Genomic DNA, 20133 nt, shown 5'->3' with positions numbered 1-20133 from the left:
CCCCGCCCCCCGAGGAAGTGGGGAGTTCCCGGCTCCGGCTCGGGGCGCTAGCGGCGCGGCCCCTCCTTCCCCTGTCGTTGGGCCAGTCCGGCTCTCCCCGCCGCGGAATGGAAATGGGCCGGCCCGGGGATGCGCGGGCAGGAGGGGTCCAAGATGGCTGAACTGCAAGTGGACTCGACGGTGGGAGGGGGCGGCCTCGAGGATTGTCGCGGCCCGGCCAGTGCCAGCCCCCGCAGCTCCTCCTCCTCTGCCGCCGCCGCCACGGCTTCCTCCCGCGGCCATGGCCGCCCAGCGGCCGCCGCCACGGCCTCCGCTCTGTCGTCACCGCCGCAGCCGCCGTCGCAGCCGGGGCCGGGACCGCCCGAGCGGGCGGGGGGCGCGGGGCGCTGGGTCCGGCTCAATGTGGGCGGCACGTACTTCGTGACCACCCGCCAGACGTTGGGCCGGGAGCCCAAGTCTTTCCTGTGCCGCCTCTGCTGCCAGGAGGATCCGGAGCTGGACTCCGACAAGGTGAGCCCCGGCCCCTTCTTTCACGGCTCCCCAGGCCCCAGCACCCCAGAACCATCCCCACGGCCCTTCCCTCCCTTCTTAGGTTCTCCCCAACTCCACCGCTCCGCTCCCAGTCCTTTCCTGCCGTGACACCCCCTTCCACGGTCAGCCTCAGCCCTTTTCGTGCCCCCTGCCCCTCCCCTGCACCCCAACCATGCCCACTCCAGCACCCAAGGCTCCCTCCCCAGCCCCTTCCCTCCCCCCCCCCTTTCCAACCCCCCCCCCCCAAACCCCTTTCGTTATGCCCGACGCACTACTCCCTCCTGTTGGTCTGTCAGTAAGCATTTAAGCGTCTAACACTATATGCTAACCATTGGGTATATAAAGAAAGGCACAAAAAACCCCCCAAAAAACAGCCTTTGCTTCAAGGAGCTCACAGTCTAATGGGGGGAGACAACTTGTAAACAACTGTGTACAAACAAGCTATATTTAGATTTAGGATAAAGTGGAAATCGCCAAGGCACCAGGATTATGAGAGGGGTTGGGGAAGGCTTCTTGCAGAAGGTGGGCTTTTAGCTGGGGCTTGATAGACACCAGTAGGGAGAACATTTTGGCCATGGAGAAAATGCCTGCAGCTGTGAGTGTCTTGTTTATGGAACAGCCAGGATGCCAGTGTCACTGGATCAAAGGCTGTGTGGTGGGGGGTGAGGCGGGAGAAGAGTGGAGAGGTAGGAGGAGGCTAGATAAGGAAGGGCTTTGGATGCCAAACAGCATCTTGGTCTTACAGGTGATAGAGAGACACTGGAGTTTATGGAGTAGGGAGATGATATGATCAGATCTGAACTTTAGGAAGATCACCTTGGTGGCAGAATGGAGAATGAATTGGAGTGGAGAAACTTGGGGCAGCCAGACCCACCAGCAGAAGTTTGCAATGGTCCAAGTGTGAGGTGATGAGGGTCTGCACTTGGGTGGTGGCAGTGTCTGAGGAGAGAACGGGGTTCACATTCCAAAAGTGTTGCAGAGTTAAAACAGCAACAGATTGGTCATGGGGGTTGAGAGAGAAATCAAAGATAACTAGGCTGCCAGTCTGGACTGTAATAGGGAAGTTTGGAAGTAGGGAGGGGTTTTGGAGGAAAACTGAGCTCCTTCCCTGTGCCTCAGGCTGTCTTTCTCAGCCTCTAATCTTCCCTTTCCTCCAAGTTCCCTCCTTAGACTCTTGTCTTCTCGGTGTCTCTGGCTCCCTTTCCCAGCCTCTTCCCTCCCCCTTAGGATCCCTACCCCAGGATCCTGCTGAACCAGACACTCCCCATCTCATATGAACACAGGTATATTTGGCTCACTTACAATCACTCTCTTCTGGATGGGGAATCAAAACCTAGGTTAGAAATCTAGGCCTACTACTTGCTACCTGTGTTGCTTTGAGGAAAGGCAGAACATCTCTGGGTCACAATGTTCTTATTAGTAAAATGAGGCAGGTTAGAGTAAATGATTGCTAGAGACTTTTCAAGTTTTAAATGCTATGGTTCCTGAGTCCCCACGCTAGGGCAGTCCCTATTTGTAATTTACTCCACTTCGTTGATGTATAAAGAGTATAGCCTCCTTCAGAATTCCATCTCCTTACTTAAAAAAAGGCTCATACTGGGGTGGCTAGGTAGCACAGTGAATAGAGCACCGGCCCTGGAGTCAGGAAGACTCCAATCTGGCCTCAGACACTTAACACAAAAAAACCTAGCTGTGTGACCTTGGACAAGCCACTTAACCCCAATTACCCTACCTTCCCCCCTCCAAAAAAAAGCTAAAATTAAAAAAAAAAAAAAGGCTTATACTAAATTGCTTCTTCCTCTCATTCCTTTCAGGAAACTTTTCTCCTCGGTGCACTGCTGCCAGTCCATCTGTCAGCACTTGGAAACTAGTCCTCTTTTTCCTCCTTTGTGGATCCCCTTCTTTCAGGTGGACTTTACCTCTCTTTATCCCCTCATATTTATTCCTCTTCCATTCTTGTACTCTTCTAATCAATCTCCCTGTTTCCTGTTTCCTTCCTAGCTGCCTAAAAACCTGCCCACATCTTCTACTACCTCTTCTTATGTTAAACTCCTTTAAAAAGTTGGCTCTACTCCTCCTCTTACCTTCTCTTTTAAACCTTCTGCAAGATGACTTCTGACCTCATCATTCAACTGCTCTCTCCAAAGTTATATCTTTCTTAACTATCAAAACCAGTAGCTTTATCTGTTCTCAGACTTGTACTCTGCAGTGTTTGACAATGTTGACCACCTTCTTCTCCCCCTGGATATTCTTCTCTTTGGGGTTTGTTCTGCTTTGTTCTTCTCCAGCTTATCTAACTACATCTCAGCCTCCTTTGTTGCATCCTCCTCTGTGTCATACCCACCAGCTGTCCAAACTCTGTCCAAGGCCATCTATTCTTTTCTTTACTTCCTCACATAGTAATCTCATTGGTGCCTATGAGCTCAGTTATCTCCAGGAAGTTAGTTCCCACATGCATGTGTATATGTGTGTCTGTGTATGTGTTTGTGTGTATACACACATACATACAAAACTTTAGTCTCTCATCACCAACTTGTCTATTGGACATTTCAAACTGGATGTCTTATAGGTGTCTTGAACTCAGTGTGTCCAAAACAGAAATCCCCTATTTCACTTCTTACCTGGACTGTTGGCAATAACTTAATTCAGATGATCATCGAATCATAGATTTAGAGCTAGAAGGGAATTTGGAGACCATCAAGTCCAACTCCTTCATTTTACAGATGAGGAAACTGAGTCAAAAGGTTAAATGACTTACTTAAATGATTACCATAACTGGCAAGTGCTACCTCTTCTCCAATCCATCTTCCATGTAGCTGCCAAGTTAATCTTCCTAAAGTGTAGGTCTTACCATGTCATTCCCTTCCCCAGTACATTCCAATGTCTCACTGTTACCTCTAGGATCAATATAAATTTCTCTGTTTTACATTTAAAGCTCTTTACCTCCTAGCCTCTTCATGTATTTCTGATCTTTGTTATTCCTCTCCATGAACTTTTCAGTCAAGCCCTATTAGCATGCTTACTGTTCTTTACAAGTGATGGGTCATTTCCATTCTGGGAATGCTCTCCCACTATATCTCTGTCTTGTAAAATCTCTTGTTTCCTTCAAAACTCTACTTAAGCCACACCTTCATGAAACTGTAAAGCTTTTGTCCATCTCCCTGGTGACTAGTGTCTTGGAAGGTTAACTCTCCTTCCTCTCCTGCCAATTTACATAGAATTTATTTTGTATGGGTTCTCTCCCTTGGAGAGATGTAAGCTCCTTGAAGACAAACATTGATTTTTGTCTTTATATCTCTAGTGCCTAATGTGGTACCAAGCATATAGTAGTTGGTTTAATATATGTTAATATTAATAATGCTCATCAGTTGATTGATTGTCCTCTCCTTTTTGCCCACCTAGTAAGCTTAGACCTGAAATTGGAAAGGCTCTTAACAAACAAGACTTCAGTGGTTCTTCTCCTGGAATCCCAGGTCTAATCATGATATCAGGGATAGTGAGCTACGTCCTTGTCAGAATCATGAATGATCCAGCTAGAAAGGACCTGAAAGAAGTCTAATATAATCTCTTCATTTTACAGAAGAAGAAATTGAACCTTAGTGAGTTAAAGTGAATGTCCAAGGTTACACAGCAAGGCAGTTGGGAAGTTAAAATTAAGACTAGGTCTTATGATTCCTAATAAAATAATTTTCACTACATCTAATTATAACCCTTGGTGTGTTAAGACTGGTAAAAGGAAAGATGTGTAGAGAAGTGTACCATCCTTCCCTAAGTTATTCAGCGGAAGTCTAGATACTCACTTTGGGACTTAGTGGCCATGAGGAGAGGAAAGATTGAGCAGTGTTGGGATATCTGGCTGGGAGAATTGACTGCAGGCACTAAATTGAGGGGGGAGGGGAGATAAAGGGGAAACTATATATGTGTATGTCTACATATACTTCCCTGATTCCAACTCACTTTCACCAAATGAGTAAAGTTCTCCAAGAAATATTTCCTTGAAAGGTTATTCTCCAAATACCTATGAAGTGGAAATAGGATAGTGATGTGGAATCACAAAATATTGATACTCATCTCTGTAATTTTTAAATGTATTTTAGTTTCTTTTATTGTTTCATTTCCCTATTTGAGGGTTGTCTTTCCATCTAGATTATAAGTGTAATAGACTGCTATGTTTTAACTCCTTGGCATACTCTCTTAATACCTAGCATGATACCTTGCTGGAATTAGATACTCAATGGATAGTTGCTTTGATTTTATTTTCCTGTGTCAATGATAGCACCTAATAAATCCCAAATGAACTAATACCTGTTCTGTTTTTAAGATATTTGGGAAAGATTCCAAAACATTTCTTTGTTAAGCAGTTCTTTTTGTCCAACCTAAATTTCCCTCATTGCAAGATAAGCCAATTTTTTGTTCTTTTTTTTACATGAAGTAGAGTAGACTTGGAACGTTTCCGAGCCAAAACCTTGATTCTTCCAACCTTCCTCGGGGAACATGGCTAGATTGTCTGAAATTGGTATTGGCATGCAAACATCTACTAGTATTGGCCTTGAGCTTCAAAGAACTTTAAAATGCAGGCACAGGTTTTCTTAGAATGAGGAAGGTGACTCAGAAACATTGGGAAAATGTAAAGATGTCCATCCAGGGCAGCTAGATGGCACAGTGAATAGAGCACCAGCCCTGGAATTAGGAGGACCTGAGTTCAAATCTGGCCTCAGACACATAACACAAAAAAACTAGCTGTGTGACCTTGGGCAAGTCACTTAACCCCAGTTGCCCTCCAAAAAGCAAAAAAAAAAAAAAAATGCCCATCCAAAGACAGATCTTACAGTATATAACTTGCTTCCTCTGCTTTCTCCTAACATGGTTTTTTGTTTTGTTTTGTTTGTTTTGGGGGTTGGTTTTTTTTTTTGCTTTTTGGAGGGGGAAAGGCAGGGCAATTGGGGTTAAGTGACTTGCCCAATGTCACACAACTAATACATGTTAAGTGTCTGAGATCAGATTTGAACTCAGGTCCTCTTGACTCCAGGGTCCATGCTCTATTCACTGCACCACCTAGCCACCCCCTAACACATCTTTTATAAGAATCTTATTAATGTCAGACTTTCTTACCCACTTTGTAAGCATATAAATGATATATGTACGATTTTGAACTTTTATCATATCATAACTGAAAAGCCATCACACTATAGAATGTGTGTACCCTAAGACAGACCTTTATTTTCAAATACCATAATCCCTAGCAAATAGTCTGTCCTTAGCAAAACCTTTGTAATTGCCAAAGACTTAGACTGTGCTATATGATTTTTTAATATCCTCACTACTGTGGATGTCATCAGTTTTTCCTCATTAAATAAGATGATTCCATTCAGCCACCTGGAATCTTACTGAAAATTTTCTAACTGGTGAGATGGATGGGCTTTGTGCATTGGCAGTTGAAGTCTTGCCTTAGCTCACTTTAAAATCTCCTCTTGAAATACCATTCTTATACTTGACTCACAGGATGAGACAGGAGCCTATCTGATTGACCGAGATCCAACATACTTTGGTCCTATCCTAAACTACCTCCGCCACGGGAAACTCATCATTAATAAGGAATTGGCAGAAGAAGGTAAGAAACCACTGCTAGAAAGGTAAGAACAGATGTTTTTCAGTTTGAGCATCATTATAATGGCTAACATTTACATGGCACTTTAAGGTTTGCAAAGTACTTTATATTATCTTATTTGATCTTCTTTAAATACCCAGTGAGTTAATAGGTTGACTCAACATATCTAGTTCCCACTGATACATTTTGGTTGAGATGTTCACTAAGTTTATGAAAGCAAGCAGGAAGTTGTTATTTATCAGGTCTTATCTAGGGGAATACTTCTGTGTTCAATCTTTCTCTTTAGTAGCAAAGAAAACACCTAATTCATGTTTGCAAATGGGTTCAAAAGGTTTCTATAGCTTATAGTGATTTTTATTAGGCCTTTCGAAATATGATCATGTCCAAGAAGGTTCATTTGATGACAATAAGCATGAAAACTCACATTGAGTGATATTTTCAATTTTTACTTTAATTTGCCATTAAGTATGTATTAAAAAAAATAAAATCCTGAACTAATTTCTTTAAAATTCTATTTCCTTTGGGAACCCTGCAAAGTTTCATGACCAGTGTATTTTATTCTCAAAGTTCATTCCTGGTTGTTTTAGATTCTATAGCTAATCATTTTTATGAAACTTTTGTTCTCTTTCACTGAGGACATCTAGTAGAAGATTAGAGACTGCCCTTCAATCTAGCAGGGTCCAGATTTTTAGGCATTGTCATGTGACGGGATTCTGAAAAATGTAGCATAATAGATAACCCTGACATACAATGCTGTGCAAATTGATTCTAAGTTGTTCTTGCTCACACTAAATATAAATATATTTTTCTCAAACTGTTTTGATCTGGAAAAAATAGAGAGCCTTTCTGTTGGTTGGTTGGATTTTTTAATTTATCAAGTACAAATCACTATGTTACATTAAGTCTAAATAGTTTTAAAAAATCTTTTATTTTCCCTTTTGGACAGTGACACAGAATTTAAAATGATCTCTTTTTCCATCTCCTCCTGATAGTACCAGGAGGTGTCTAGGATGAGAGTAAATAATAATAGCTAACACATAGCACTTTTAAAGTTTGCAAAATATTTTATAAATACCTCATTTTGTCCTCAAAACAACCCTAGGATGTAAGTGATATTATTATCTTCATTTTATAGATGAAGAAACTGAGGCAAACCTGTTAAATGACTTGCCAATGGAAACACAACTAGTAAGTGTCTGAATTTGGATTTGAACTCAGATTTTCCTGACTCTGGTTCAGCACTCTTACCACAGGGCTACCTAGCTGCCTCTATAAACCACAGGAACTTGACTGCATCTCCCACCCTGAAAGTTAGACACTACTTACTGATGGTTCATGGCTCCAGAACTGTGAGCTCTAGACCACAGAGGCCATCTAGTCCAGTCCTCTCATTTTACAGATCTGGAGACTGATATGACTTTACCCGGTGTTTGAGTCATTTACTTCTGTTTCCATTTGAGAAATATATTCCAAAGAAGGTGACTCAAGCACAATTGTGACATGATATGTCTCTATTTAGTAGGGAAGAAAGATTAGAATCTTAGAAAAACAAACAGAAGTTCATGAGCAAAGTTGAATGAACAAAGCATTTTGTTTTGATTGCTTATTTTAGGTGTCTTGGAAGAAGCAGAATTTTACAACATTGCATCTCTTGTGCGACTGGTTAAAGAAAGGATACGGGACAATGAGAACATAACCTCACAAGTAATTTGTTTTAAACTTTTATATGTAAGGTGTCCCAAATGATGATCTTAGCCATTTCTTTTTTTTTTTTTTAAGCAATTGGGGTTAAGTAACTTGCTCAAGGTTACACGGCCAGTTATTTCTGGGTGTGGTGCTGAGTATCTGAGCCAGGATTTGATCCAGGTCATCCCGACACTGGAGCCGGTGCTCTTACTCGCTGAGCCACCTGGCCGCCCGTGATCTTAGCCATTTCTGAGTGTAGAGTAAAAAGGGTAATGTGCTGCTTAGAGAGAAAACAGCTCAGCTTATAGTCAGTCTGCATGAAAGTATACACCTAAGACCTTAGAGACAGTTCAGGCATGAACAGATATCTATACCTGATTCTAAGACTAGCTACTCAGAATGGGGAAATCAAGGAAAAAAATCAGCATTGAAAAAGAAAGCCATCCCCCAGTAAGGAAAGAGGGATAATCACCATTAGTGTGATTATAGTAGTGAAGACCTTGAGTATCTTTACTTTAAAAACCTGCTCCTACTGATGGAGAAACTCTTGTGTGTGTGTGTGTGTGTGTGTGTGTATGTGTGTGTGTGTGCATGTGCATGCTTCCCAAATGGCACTTTCAGAGCTGCTACCATAGCCTTTCAAAATTTTTTTCTTTTGTGTTATTATGGTCATCCTGTAAATTGTTTTCCTGGTGCTATGTATTATATATGTTTCTTTCTGGTTACCTCTTAATTTGCCACATTCTCTTATGGTACAATAACATTTCACTAATCACATACCACAGTTTGGTTAAAGGTTCTCCAATTGTTGAGTACTCACTTTGTCTCCAAATCAAGCAAAGTAATTTATTTCTTCAAAGTTAAACATTGACCTTTAACACAATTATATTCACTTTACTGCCTGAGATCAGAGTATAAGACAAAAAGAGAAGGGGACAGCAGAGGATGAGATGGATAGAAAGTGTCACGGAAACAACAAACATGAGCTTGGCCAGATAGTGGAGGATAGAAGGGCTTGCATGCTATGATCCATGTGGTCACAAAGAATCAGACTTGACTAAACCACAGTATCAAATATGCAAACACTTGGACTCCAGACTGATTTGTCTTGGGGCAGAGCCTTCACTCTTCAGCAGTTTGCTGTGTTAGAGGGATTTATATGGGAAAGTCTTGCTGTTGTTTTTTTTTTCTTTTTGGAGGGTAATTGGGGTTAAGTGAACTTGCCCAAGGTCCCTCCAATAATTTTTGTGTTAAGTGCCTGAGGCTGGATGCAAACCCAGGACCTCCTGACTCCAGGGCTGGTGCTCTATTCACTCTGCCACCTAGCCGCCCCGCTATTGTTTTTTCTTGCCAGGCAACTTAAGACTGCCTCCTTCCTGGTCAAAAATAAATCAGACAGTGAGCCCATATACCAGCTGTTTTCTTTTGTTACGTGACAACTTTACTCTTTGTGATATGTAAAATATCAAGGGGGAGGCTAAGTGGAGCAGTAAATAGAGCACCGGCCCTGAAGTCAGGAAGACCTGAGTTCAATTCCACCTCAGACACTTAACACTTACTAGCCGTGTGACCTCGGGCAAGTCACTTAACCCCAATTGCCCTGCCTTCCCCCTTCCAAAAAACAACACAAAAAAATTATCAAGATTTTCTTAAACTGAGAAATATTTTGATAACAGTATTTCAATATAATTGTTTTCCTTTGTAATGGTATGTATTTTATATTATACATGTAAGAATATTCTGAGGAAACTTTACCAGCCTCCTGCCCTAGAAGTCCATGATACTCAGAAAAAAGCTAAGAAGCCCTGCAGTCTCTTAGGTGGTCCATCCCTTCAGTAATGCTTTCTCACATTCCAAGAGAGCTCTCAAAAGCTTAGCTCAGTGCTCTGATGTTGCAGTAAGGTTCTTTGGAGGTTTTCCAACCACAGTAGCTTAACATTTCCCTATTAGCTCTTTCTGGGAGCATCATATTTCTGATGAGATCAGGGAAGTGAATTGTTTCTCCACATTTTAAAGGTTTTTTAAAACTTAGAGTTAGTAAAATCTAAGAGAAATTAAATATGGTGTTCTTTTTTGAGTCCCTAATGTTTGACTCAAAAAAATCTGTTTTTATTTATTGTAGGGCCCTGTGAAGCATGTATACAGAGTTCTGCAGTGCCAAGAGGAAGAACTTACGCAGATGGTCTCCACTATGTCTGATGGTTGGAAATTTGAACAGGTAAGTAGTTCAGAGACTTAAATCCTATATGATGTGTCTGTCTAGGTACTCAAACTTCTTCCTACACTTTCTCAGTTCTCTTCACACGCTGGTGACATTAGTCTAGGTGGTGTCCCTTTGCACAAAAGGAGAAAGTGGGGCCCTAAGTGTTGAAAGATTTGCTGAATCAGTCAATGAACACTTATTAAGTGCCTGTTAAATGCTAAGCACTGTACTTGTGCTGAGGAAATAGTAAAAAACCAAACCGTCCTTATCCTTAAGTACCTTGTGGTGTAATGAAGGAGGCATTTAAGTATGTATATATGTATATCTGTAAATATGACATAAATCAAATACTAGATAACCTTGGGGGAAGGTACCAGAGGCTGTCTTGTGAAGAGCTTTAAATTTCAGACCGAGGAGTTTATATTGATTCCTAGAGCTACAGAGAGTTCTGGTCAGTCTTATAATTAGAGAAATTACTTTAGCAGCTTTGTAGAAGATGAAGCAGAGGGGCAAGAGACTTGAGGCAGGAAAACCAAATAGGAGCCTATTCTGATAGTCTAGGCAAAAGGTAATGAGGACCTGAACTATCGTGGTGGCCATGAGGAGAAAGAAAGAGATGTTGTGGAAAAAGAAATGACATATGATTAGATGTGTGGGTGAGTAAGAATGAAGAGTTGGGCATGACATAAGTTGGGTATAATGGAATTAAGAATTAAACTTGTGCTTCCTAATTCTTCTCTTTGTTGAGTAAATGTATTAAGAGTCTCTGTATTGGGGCAGCCAGGTGGCACAGTGAATAAGAGCACCAGCTCCAGTGTCGGGATGACCTGGCGATCAAATCCCGGGCTCAGACACTTAGCACCCACCCATGTAACCTTGAGCAAGTTACTTAACCCCAGTTGCTTAAAAAAAAAAAAAGAGTGTCTCTGTATAGGGTTGGCTAAGTGGCACAGTGAATAGAGCACTGGCTCTGGAGTCAGGAGGACCTGAGTTCAAATGCGGTCTCTGACACCTGACCCTTACTAGCCATGTGACCTTGGGCAAGTCACTTAACCCCAATTGCCCTGCCCTCCCCGCTCCAAAAAAGCAAAAAAAAAAAAGTCTCTCTATAACTTTAAATCCTTGTTTCATTTTCCCTCTCAAAGTTTCCTTCCTTCCCCAAATGAAAAAGAGAAAAACAATTTTATTTACCAAACTATTCCCATATAGACAGTGGGATTATTTTTCTGTCCAGTGATCCTAAGTATTAAACATGTATAACTAATGCCCTACTCAATAAAACATGTTAAATGGGTACAATATGAAAGGGTTTAAATTCATTGAGAAATAAACCTTGAAAAAAAATAACCAATAAATCCATAAGCATTTATCAGATCCCTTATTATAGGCCAGCCACTGATGCAATGAGGATATAAAAACAAATGGGAAACTGTCCCTGCCTTCAAGTAGCTTATTAACATTCTGTGAGGAAAAACAGTATGTACAGAGATGTTTACAAACTGAGCTTTTGCTAAGTAAGGGTCATAGGGCTCATTGTGCCTGATTTCTGTGGCTCTCTAGAGGCCATTCAGTGCTGATGCTTTGGAGTTTGTCAGGCCAGAAGCTTCCTGGTTTTTTCCTTAAGGTGGCAGAATTGTCCAATTTTACCAGCCTCTCCTAGAACAAAAAACTCTTACTCAGAATGAAACGAACAGTGAAAAAATTATTTTTTTATGTATCATTCTTGTTTTCAAATATGGCTTACTAGGCAGGACTGTTTAATTACCAAAATATCCATTTTTCTCCCAAAACAAAATTTTCTTAGTTGAGCTAAGTGTACCATTAGATTAAATTAATTTAGTGATCCTTCTCTTCACTTCCAGAATTATTATACTTACTTTTTCCAAAACTCTGTTTTGGAACGTATCAACTTTGTTAATTTTCTGTTAAAAATTTGTTAAGCACCTTTTATGTATAAAACTGTTTAAGACACTGAGGGAAATACAGATATTCCAGTCATTTGACGAATTTTACTATTCCTTTCTCTACAACATCTCTTGTATCTGTCCTTTCTCTCTTTAATAGTCACTACCCTATTTGAGGACTTCATTCCTTCTCACCTGGACTATTACAGATTGCCTTCTAAATAGACTCCCCCTCTCAATCAGTAAATTCCAGTGGTTTCCTATCACTTTTAGAAGCAAATAGAAACTTTCTCTTCACAACCTGGCCATTTCCTGGCTTTTTAACACATTACTTCCCTCTACAAACTCTGTGGTACAATTTTACTGGCCTACTTTCTGTTCCTCATACATGATGGTTATCTCCTTTTTCCTTGTCTTTCCTCCATATCTGTTTTGCTCTCCCTCCTTATAGAATCCCTGGCTTCCTTTGAGACTTAGCTCCAGTGGTTCCTTCTTCTGGGACCTCCTAGCTGTTACTACCTTTTCCTCCAAGGCTGCCTTTCCTCTGTCCTCTGTATTTATTGATTTATTTATACATTGTCTCCCTATTAGAACTTAAGCTCCTTGATGGCAGGCTGTTTTTGCTTTTTCTTTGTATCTCCCAGCACAGTGCTTGGTATAAAGTAAGCACTTAAGAAATGCTTATTATTTAAAAAAAAAAAGAAAGAAAGAAATGCTTGTTGATTGACTGATTCTGAAACATTCTTCTAAAGAAAAAGAATACATAGGGGGACAGTTTATTCCCCACCTACCCACACAAGACTGGCAAAAGTCAGGAGCTGGACTAGGTACTTAGTACCTCCCCTATTCAACACAGCTTAAAGGACGGAGAGAAGAGGGTAAAGAAAACTATGAAGACAAAGTGCTTAAAAGTGATTTTTTTTTAAGTTTACCATAATTTTGACCTAAGTACTCTACATACATGAAGCTGAAACAGTAGAGAAGGTTGACCAGAAGGGAAGGGCCTCCCTCCATTCACATCTATACTTAACCATGCTTCTGTGCACGTGAAAAAAAGCTCCCTTCATATAATCCAAGGGCTTCCTGTTACCCGAAAGCAAATTCACTAGACTTCCTAAAACTAATTTTCCTGGGCCATGCCCAAACCAGTGATAGTGAGGGGTGCTTCCAGTTGGTATGGTAGGAGGGTCCAAACTCTCTAACACCCATCTCTTTTTGGGGGGATTGAGAGTGGGGCAGAGAATCTCAGGTGTGTCACTGAAGGAACTGTATTTTTTTGGTTTGTTTTTATACATGTTTGAATAAAAATGCCAAAGTTAAAAAAAAGAAAGAGATTATGAGTTAAATTTAGTATTTTACTCTAGGATGGAGAAGGCAAAACATCAGTGATTCCTTTAGGTTATTTCCCCACGTCAGTCCCAGGGGTGGAGCCAGCCAGCACTTGCTGTGTAACAGAGGTCACCTAACTTCAGGCTGGTGTGTATACCTACTAGTCAGCCATCCTTGTTTCCAAACTCAGCTTCTCCCTATTGATTGTTTCCTGCCCATAATAAAATGCTGAATCCAGTTCACTCCAAAAGTTGGAAGCACTTTAGTCTCTGGGCAGAAGATTTACTTGGTGCCTTACAGATTTTATCAATGTGGTAACTATTTCTCTGGTATGGTTCCCGTATCAGTTCTGCACATGGAAGTTTTGACTGAAGATGATATCTATTATCATAAACAATTTTTCACAAAAACATTCTGTTTCATTCCTCATTGTTTGATTTGGGATTGATAATGTGATTTTTAATTATTAGGATTGTATTTCTAGTGATTTTCACCCTCAATATCGTATTTGTTGTCTTCATTGAAGACTGTTCTCTGAATAGTTACAGAGTTTCTGTTATCGACCAAGAGACTTGGAATTCCAGGAGTTCTTTATCCTTTTAGAAGGAAAGCTATAATACATGTTCATCAAGGAGGAATATTCTTGTTGAAAGTTTATGTTGGATTCTGCTGAGTAGGGGTACATCTATGAGGGTATGTCAAAAGGTAGAAAAATGAATCTTGATTCCGTATTCATTCTGCCATTCCTTCTTTTCTCAGCTAATAAATATTGGATCTTCCTATAGCTATGGAAATGAGGATCAGACAGAATTCCTCTGTGTTGTCTCCAGGGAGCTAAATAACTCTACTAATGGTATTGTCATAGAGCCTAGTGAGAAGGCAAAGGTAAGAAATTTGGCCATTGGGAGGGAGGGGAGATTGCTCCTGACTCTATTCTAAATCTATCAAGGTCTTTAGTCTTAACTGGCATTTATCATTCCTCCCATCTCCTGCCAAGGTTGACTTTGCATTTTACCTACTTTGTGGTTCCTTGATTTTTTTTAGACTAAACACTGACCCTGCCTTTTTGCTCCAAAACTGTTTTGAATGAGGAGTAGAGATTTGTTATTAGGAATTGTGAACTTGACAAAATGGAATGTGGAAAGTGGGGAATTTTAGAAACTGACAGTTCTGACATACTCATTGTAAAGCATCATATTCCTTTTGAATACCTTTACCCTTTGAAATAGCTGGCATTGCTATTTCCTCCACAGGAAATATCTTTATCTTTTTCATTTTTGCTCCTCCCCAGTTTTTCCCCTACATTAATATATTATATTTGTAATGGTCTATATAGCACGCCTTGAAGTTCAAAAACTGTCTCAGGATAATTAGGTCAATTAAGGCATGTCCTCAGGCTACATATAGACTTATTGGAATCTTATTATTTTGTGTAAACTGTGTTTTATGTATGTGACTCCCTAGCTGCCCAGAGCAAAGAAGAGGAAAAACTACCCTTCCTCCTGGTCTAGGAGTCATTGCACATGCTGGACTTAGATCTAATATGAAGTTGGCATGAGGCTGTGCCACCTAAGTTTAGAGTCTACTTGGATACTGACAAATCTCCATTACAGCAGGTGATCAGAACTAGTTAATAAATGTTCTCATGGACATTTCTTCATTTAACAACTCTAAATAAGGATAATCAACAGAGTGGAATGGGCTGCCTTGATTTCCTGGTTAGATAACCTGCTGTATAATCCAGAGTTAAGCAGCCTGAGACCCAGAGTGTAGCTTTGTGATTAATGAGACTTGAATATTTCTTTCTATATCTTTTCTCTACTATCTCTATTAAATGATTAATTTCTTGTGGTGAGTATAGCATATAGGGTCTTTCCCTGATAAAAATATTTCCCTGCCCAGAAAAATTTTCCAAATTCATGGCATGAGCCTTCTTGAGAGCTACTCTCAGAATTAACATCCCCAAGGCTATTATTGCTCCATCAACATGCAGACTTTAGACCTCACTTTGAACTGTTGATAACAGAATTTCAACCACAGCAGTTGGCAGGCTTGAAAACATTTTGACTTTCACATTGTTAAAGAGAGGTTATACTATGCTAAATGAGACCAAGGCTTCTGATGTCCCCTCTCCCTTTGTCCTAAGTTGTTAAACTGCTCTTCAGAGGTGTTCTAATAAACCACCATACATCTCTCCATACAGTCTCCATTTTAATGATAGGCTGAAACCAAAATTCAAACCTAAATCTCTCACCTCATCCTCTTTCAGATTCTTCAGGAACGAGGCTCTCGGATGTGAACTAGGAATCTGGCTGCACTGCAGTCCTGGACATCAGTAGGTCAATCCAGCAGAGCATCTCTCCAAAGTTCAGCCTTGTTCTTGTACAGTAACCATGCTGAAGCAAGGCAAAGCTGAACCTGACTCACCAATGGAGAGTCATTCTGGCTGAAACCAAAGGATATCCCCCCTCACTGTAGGAAACTAAAAAAACAGATGAGACTCCTACCTAAAGAGTTGTTTTTCAGAAACCTGCCTTTGTTTTCTTAGCCAGGGCTATAACAGATCTTTACAATAGGTGTGCCAGGTTCCTAGTTGGCACCTTTACCAGATTCCTGGGGAAAGGGGAGGACAAGGACATATATAGCCAAACTCCATAGATGGCTAGATCAGGTGAAAGACAGGATTCCTACCTGGGCTTGCCATGTTCTCACTCCAAGGTTTACTAAGTTGGAAATTTGCAGCTACTCGACATCACTCTCTCCTTCCTCTCCCCCTGCCTCCATTTCTTCAAATGGGTACAGCAGATGCAAAAAAATCTAGCATAGACTGACAACAGAAAAAACTTTTATTTTTAATGGAAAGTTGATTTTTGACACTGAAACACTTCATCTTTGCTTTACATGTCAGTTTCCCAATTTTGGAATTGGGTTCTAAATAAATTTGAGGAGAGTCTTGTGTCTTTGTTGAACTTAGGCACTGGGATTAAAAGATAAACTTGCTTACATTGTCCTACATCACTTAAACTTGCTGTCTTCCCAGAGGAGCTATGAATGGACCCATCTTCGGGTAAGAGGAAGACTATGGCTCCTTTTCCCTTGTGTCCCGCAAGATCCCAAGCAGTCCGGCTGGTTTGGCTGGGGTTATGGGTGCTTGCTAGCACTTAGTCTGGGGCGCTTCATGCTGCCTTGTTCAGCTTTGCCTTGCTTGCCTCTAACAGCAAGGATGCTCCTAAAGCCCTGCTGTGTCCCCTGCATTTGCTGCAGAAGGTGTGAGGCAGACTTTTGTTCTGTACTCTGTCTATCCAACAGGTAGGCTACTTAACCAGCAGATAAATGAGAGTTTCTATTTGAGTATTTCAGCTGCCTCTGCAGCCTCCCTCCACCCTCTGTTGGTCCTGTCTCCCTCTGCTGGCCTGTGTGCTCCCTGGCAGCAGCTGGCACAGGACTTGGGGGGAGGGGGGGAAGTTGCCAAAATTGTTGTGATGTTGCCATGTATTGTTGCAAAGTATTGTTGACTTCTTTGACTGTCTTTTTGAGAATGCCTTGAATGAACGTGCAGTGTTTGTATATGCCTCTCTTGGATTTCTAATTTTAGCCAATAGGACTCATGGATGCTTCAGTGACTCTGTACCATACTAGTGTATGTATTTACTTGGATGGTAGTTTCTGAGGTCTTGCACTTCTCCTATGCCTCCCTTTGACACTTGTCACTCCTCTCCCTACAGTGTCCTGTCTAATCACAGACTACTTGTTTGGCTAGGATGGGGAATCATACTGAAGTCCTCTATTAGGCAGTGACCAAAGGAACTGCACCTAGGACATTTCTGGCATTTCCAGTTACTGTCTCTGAGTATATAAGGGGCCAAATATTCCTTCCTTTATCCCTGATGATGTGCAATGTTGTGATGTTTTACTAAAGATATACACACAGTTCCCCTGGGAAGCATAAACTGGTATTAGAGTTCTGGCTGAATTGAGGGGGTTTTTTGGGAGCACCTTCAGACCTCTGTGCCACTCAACTATTGTGTTCACTAGGTAGAAATTCTTTTTGTGGGACCAGGGCAAGTCTGGACTGGCAGTTCTTTGAAACTGCCCACTGCCAATTGCCTTTTGAACTTGTGATGGGCCAGTCCTTAGATGGCCTGACTCTTTGTCATATTATTTAGTCTGGTCCTCCTTTGTGTCCTTTTATCTTTTTTTGTATGACCTGGTAACTTGTATATCTTGACTGAGTCTCAGTAATACTTGGGGTATGTATGTAGTATGCATATAAGACTAGTATTGGTAATGTAAGACTTCAGCCCTTATCCAGTACCTTTTCACAGCAAAGAAACATCATCTAAATCAGAGGACACGTAAGAGTGCTGAAAACAGCCCCACAAGACTTAACATCAACCCCATTGTCTCAGAGAAGAAGTTCTTAGTCAAGAAAAGAACACTGTGTAAAGGTAATAGGGAGGGCTGCTCTGTTGCGAGAGATTTGGGTGGCTATGAAAAAGGTACTGCTCGGCTATTAATCACAGGCAGCAGGTATGTCACCAGAGGAAAGAGGCTTCATTTGGGGTACTCTGCCTAAATTCTATGTCTTTTTGTTTGGGGCTTCAAATCCCCTGTTTATCTCTTATGAAATCAGACTGTTGAGGTATGCCCAAGAACCATCGTCCTGTGATAAAGACAGTGGTTGTGGGGTAATCCCCAAACCAGGACCCAAGCCTAGGTACCTATAACACCAAACACAGCTTTCAGATGGGAAGAAGAGTGACTAGGGGATTGGCTGAGCTGACACCTAGTAGGTAAATAAACTAAAATATGGTTTAATAGCCTGTTAGATGCCTTTAGAATAGCCTGTGTTTCCCTATTAAGATTATTGGGAAATATCAAGCATCTACCATATGGCTAATGCCGCCAGGTGCTTGAGAGATAAACAAGTAGTGTGGGATGAGGTCCCTGCTTTCAAGCTTCTTACAGGCTAATTGGTATTTAGCAAGTTTCCTCCACTGTAGCCCAGTGCCATTAAAAACTAAGTTTGTAACAATTTTAGGAATTAATCTAATACTCTTCCAGATTCTAGAATTAATGCAACAGATGATTCAATTGATTGATCAACTCAAGCTACAGAGAAAATTTGTCTTACAGAGACCCTTTATGAACCAAGTTAATATGCTTGACAAAAGCTTTCTCCCACAAGGAGAGCTAGCCTTATCCCTGGAGATTTACCTATCAACTTGGTCCAGTTTCTCAAGTAATCCAGTCTTGTCAGCTGTACTCAGCACAGAATTGTTGAAAGATGTACTCTGTCTGCCTTTTTATTCCCCTTTTGGCAACCGAGTGCTAATGAAATGGTCGGGTCAGTGCAATGAAAGGGCAGGCATCTCCATAAGAAGGTTTCCTGAGCCTGGGTGTAGAAGCAGTGTCGTTTTTTTGTCCAGTTTCCAAAGGCCTAATCTGTTTTCATGGCAGTGAAATGGGGAGGGGGGAGGTGTGGAAAGGCCCAACCTCCTCTAAAGTGTCTTCGTTTCTGCACATTTTTAACTGATCTCAGGGGTGACATTGAGGTGCTGGGGAGGAGGGGCCAGAGATATCAAGAGAGAAAGGGGCAGCACCCCAGCAGGGATAGGACTCCCATGCCCTCCAGTGTCACCTACAGTCCAGATGTGTGATACTGTATCTGTCACTTGTTGGTGCCCTTTGCTACTGTTAGTGTCTGAATAACATTTGAAATGCTGTGATTTTTTTTCGTCAATAAAGACAGTTAAAACAAATTTATGAATCTTGCAGCTCCCGTGTGCTTTTTAAAACCCTTCAAAGTGACTGTTACCTCATCAAAGCCATTGATTCCCAACAGATTCCTGGATACTAAGTTTCTTGGCACCATTCTCTGTTTGGTCTCTATTAGGCATAGGTCATGTGATGTGAACTGAGCTGGAAAATAATAACGAAAAACTTGAAATCAGCCATCCCTGACAGGGTGCCAAGAAAGTATTGAAACCCAGAAGGCAATAAACTGCCAGGTGGTGTGCAGCAAAGAAAGCAGATGGGGCAAATCTCCCAAACCACAGACTCATCTAGCACCTCCTCAGTGCCTAACACTTAATGGGGGAGAGGAATAGGAGGCCCTCATTTCACAAATGAAGAAATATTTAATCCTCATCCTTCTTGACTTCCGCAGTCTTAGACATGATTGTCTCTCACCTTAGATACTCTCTCCTCTGTAGGTTTTCTTGGCACTCCTCTCCTGGTTCTACCCCTCCATCTCATTTGCTAAATCTTTGTCCAGGTTACACCCACCAGTCCTTGGTGTCCCACAAGGCCCTGTCCTGAACTCCTCTCATTTCCCTTTATACTCTTCATAATCTTATCAGACCTCCCTGGGCTTTTTGGCTCCAAATTGGTCTTTCTCCCTCTGTTCTATTCCAACACTTCACCACTTTGCTGCCAAAGTGATTTTCCTAAGGTGCAGTTTGACCATGTCACTCACCCCCTCAAACTCCCGTGGGTTTCCCTGTTAGCCTCAGGACCCTTTGGCTTTTAAACCTAGCCCTTTTCTACCTTTCCATATTCTTTACTCACCTCCATGGATTCTACATTGACCAGTTACTTACATGTAATAGTCCTTTCCCAGAATTCTCTCCTTCCTCTCTTCCCACTCCTAGCTCTCTGGCTTCCTTCAAGACTCAGTTCAGTTCCCACCTGCTAGAAACCTTTCCCTTTAATCCTTCCCCATCCCTAGTGCCCTCCTTTTGAGATATCCTTTTTATTGAAACTATCTTGTATCACCTTGTTCTTTACCTATTGCTGTGCTCTTTCAAATGTGAGCTAGAGTTCAGGAATTGTATTTTTGCCTTTGTCTTCTCACCTCTTAGCAATGTGCT

At 41.4% G+C, this 20133-nt stretch overlaps 1 protein-coding gene across 2 annotated transcripts; it reads left to right on the top strand.

The window, feature by feature from the left end:
- The first annotated feature begins 1 nt into the window (after position 1).
- Positions 2-19023, top strand: KCTD2 (potassium channel tetramerization domain containing 2). Of its 2 annotated transcripts, none has more exons than XM_069076469.1 (6): positions 2-510; positions 6034-6142; positions 7752-7843; positions 9948-10043; positions 14021-14146; positions 15531-19023. In XM_069076469.1, exons 1-6 carry the CDS (start codon positions 130-132, stop codon positions 15558-15560), a joined length of 834 nt encoding a protein of 277 aa, XP_068932570.1. In that variant the 5' UTR covers positions 2-129; the 3' UTR covers positions 15561-19023. The 2 variants fall into 2 exon arrangements, with proteins under 2 accessions (XP_068932570.1, XP_068932569.1); XM_069076468.1 differs by lacking the exon at positions 15531-19023 and adding an exon at positions 14726-15524.
- The last annotated feature ends 1110 nt before the right edge of the window (positions 19024-20133 follow it).

Source organism: Petaurus breviceps, unplaced genomic scaffold, assembly GCF_028583685.1.
Source record: "Petaurus breviceps papuanus isolate PSGF00001 unplaced genomic scaffold, PetGlider_PUasm1.0 90925, whole genome shotgun sequence".
NCBI classification, from domain to species: Eukaryota; Metazoa; Chordata; class Mammalia; order Diprotodontia; family Petauridae; genus Petaurus; species Petaurus breviceps.
The sequence above is the reverse complement of the archived record's forward strand: the minus strand, read 5'-3'. Positions and strand labels throughout refer to the sequence as shown.